The sequence below is a fragment of the Gavialis gangeticus genome, unplaced genomic scaffold (assembly GCF_001723915.1).
Source record: "Gavialis gangeticus isolate Ggan-Ray unplaced genomic scaffold, GavGan_comp1, whole genome shotgun sequence".
NCBI classification, from domain to species: domain Eukaryota; kingdom Metazoa; phylum Chordata; order Crocodylia; family Gavialidae; genus Gavialis; species Gavialis gangeticus.
In genome coordinates this window covers 103,025,483-103,028,361 of record NW_017729031.1, presented here as the reverse complement: position 1 = coordinate 103,028,361, position 2,879 = coordinate 103,025,483, and the positions used below count along the sequence as shown (strand labels likewise).

The 2,879-nt window shown below is 48.1% G+C and overlaps 1 protein-coding gene across 1 annotated transcript in view; it reads left to right on the top strand.

The window, feature by feature from the left end:
- Positions 1-2,879, top strand: part of PARD3B (par-3 family cell polarity regulator beta) — a 999,825-nt gene that overhangs the window by 513,899 nt on the left and 483,047 nt on the right. Inside the window, exon 8 of the mRNA XM_019523483.1 lies at positions 2,127-2,252. Coding sequence (XP_019379028.1) covers positions 2,127-2,252 — 126 coding nt within the window. The remainder of the gene's footprint in view (positions 1-2,126; positions 2,253-2,879) is intronic.

Genomic DNA, 2,879 nt, shown 5'->3' with positions numbered 1-2,879 from the left:
GGACTTGCAATGACCCCAGCGAGTTCCTTCAGGACTCTAGGGTGAAGATCATCCGGGCCAGCTGACTTAAACGTCCAGCCCCTCCAGAAGCTCCCTAACTAAATCCTCACTCACTCTAGGCCCAGGTGAGCCTCCCAATCTAATTAAAACCATTATTCTTTCCTTAACCATAATGGCAGAGATGGATTTTAGTAGTGATTTAATTGTATTTAGTAATATATGCACATGTTTTATAACATTATATATTCTAACATTTTGATTGGACAGGGAAATCTGGCTCTCTCTTTCACTTCTCCATCTTCTGGCTTAGCACTTTCTGAAGTGTTGGAAGAATTACAGTATTAGTATTGTCACGGAGTGGGCCCTAGGAGTGGCCGTGATCCCGCTAGCGCCCCCTGCCGTGCCAAATTAGGAGATCCAGCACCCTCTGATTCTTGCCCACCAAGTCTTTGATGATATAATTTAATATGGGAGGCTGCCTTTGATCTCCTAGTCCTGGGTGTTATGATTGTCCGGGCTCCTACTCTCTACGGTTGACCTGGTGCACCCCCAGCCTTATGGGCTATGCGTGCCTCCTACCTCCCCTTTAGCACGCCCCAAGCCTCGCGGCTGTTCCAGACGTTGTCTGGTCACTTGTGCCTTGCCTGGCACCTTGGGCTTGTCACGCAACCCACGCCCTTGCTCGGGCGCCCCGGGCTTGTCATGCAACCGACGCCCCTTGCTCTAGTGCCCCTGTGTTCGCTAGCCCTCGCCCCTCTCTGGGGCCTACTCGTGTGTTCACCCTTCTTCAAGCTCTAGATTGCACGCACCGGCCCGGCCTCAGGCCTCCACCCACGCACTTGCCCTACTCTGGGCTTTTAATCGCGCTTCTCGCGCTCGCCCTCGCTGGGGCCTATGTCTGCGCTTCTCACGCCCTCACCCTTCTCTGGGGCTTGTCCCGCGCTTCTCACGCCCTCACCCTTCTCTGGGACCTATGTCTGCGCCTCTTGCGCTCGGGGCTCAGGTGGCCCGTAGCCGTGCCTGGCCCCTTGACCCTTCTCCGGGTCTTCCGCCCTATTCAAGCTACTTCTCACCTGCACTCGGGCCTATCTCGCACTTGCCGCGCTCTTCGCCCTCACTGGGGCCTATACACGCGCTTTCCATGCTCAGGGCTCACCACAATGCTCCCGCCCCCTCCAGGGCTCACTGCAATGCTCTCACCCCCTCCAGGGCTCTGCCCTGCGCTTTCCGCGCTATCGCCCTCTCTGGGCTCTGTCCCACGCTAAACTGCGCTCGGGGCTCAGGTGGCATGCAGCCGTGCCTGGCCCCCTGGCCCTTCTCGGGGTCCTTCGCCTGACTGGGCAGAATACTGCCTTTGGGCTGGGGTCTCAACCCCCACACACTGCACCACACTGGTGCCAAATAGCCATGCCTCCCAGGCACTGCTCTGTGCCCAAACAGGGCACCCAGGAACCCCCAGACTACTGGGGAGCTCCCGTGAGGCCTCCTCGCGCCCCTACAGCCTCACCTGGTCCTCCGGTATTTACACAATGAACTAAACAGAACCCTAAGCACACCGGCTGTAACAGAACAATAAGCCTACCGGCTATAACTCACTCCGGTCCCACAGGCATCTCCTGCCCAGCCTCCAGGTCAGGGTTCTCTCTACCCTGTAACATGATGCAGCTGCTGGGTCTATCATTCTGCTCAACCCAGCTCAATTCTGCTGCAGAGCTCTTGCTTCTCCAGCAGCCAGAAGGTAACTAACTAGCTAGGCTCCGGCCTGGGCTGTTTATAAAGGCCTGGCCCTGCCCCCTGGTGGTCAGCTGACTCAATCAGTTGCTCTAGCAACCCTCACCTGGGCGGCCCTGAAGCTTGGCAGCTAAGCCCACACCAGTATTACTAGTAGCAGGCACCCCAGTGTCCTGCTACAAGTATACTAAGTTATTATTGGCTGATTTAATATTTTTGTTGGAGCATCTTGCTCATTAATAAAGATTTTAGAAATCATTACTTTAAGAACTAGGGTAGGATTAAGAGACCATAAGTAAACTTTTTCCATGTATAGAGATCAGTACCTATTTTTAATTATTAGATTTCTAGTATTTCTATCAAGGATAATCATTACTTTTATTGGTGCTTTTCAGGATGTTAGGACTCTTTATTCGTGGTATTGAGGAGAACAGCAGGTCCAGGCGTGATGGACTTTTCCATGAAAATGAATGTATTGTGAAAATTAACCACATGGACCTTGTTGATAGAACTTTTGCACAGTAAGTGCTGCTTTATTGTTTTATCAGTTCTGTTAACTTCTAGAAATGTATATAATGCTGTACTTATTGACGTCATAAATGTAGGTGTCTAAGTGAAAAACTTAAATATACATCTATCAGAAATTACATTATTTGGATTATTTGGATATCACAAAAAGAAAATTAAGTAATATAGTGCTGATCCAAAGCATACTGTATAGATGTAGTTTACATAACATTTCTTAGTAAGTCAGTATCTTCTACTCTTCTACAGCTTCCTTTCAATTTGTTGTACTAAGGCATTGAAAAGAAAACAAATAGGATTTCTGGTACCCAGATTGTTAGAAAGGGACATCTTACTGCAAGTAGTTTAAAGGAGAGAGAGGTTTTTGTTCTGCGTGTTTAAAAACTAATGACTAAAGCTGACAAGTATGAAACAGCTGACCTAAATTGGAAGTCTAACATAAAGGTAAAAGTATGGTGTTATTAGTTTGGTAATTTTGTCTTAAAGTAAATTAACATTAGTATTCATCTCAAATCAGTTTAAACAACAGAGGGTAATTTGATAAAATTTCCCAAACATTTGCTTAAATTATTAATAATCTGTTTTCATTTTTAATCCTTATATATAAACGGCTGACCGCTTTT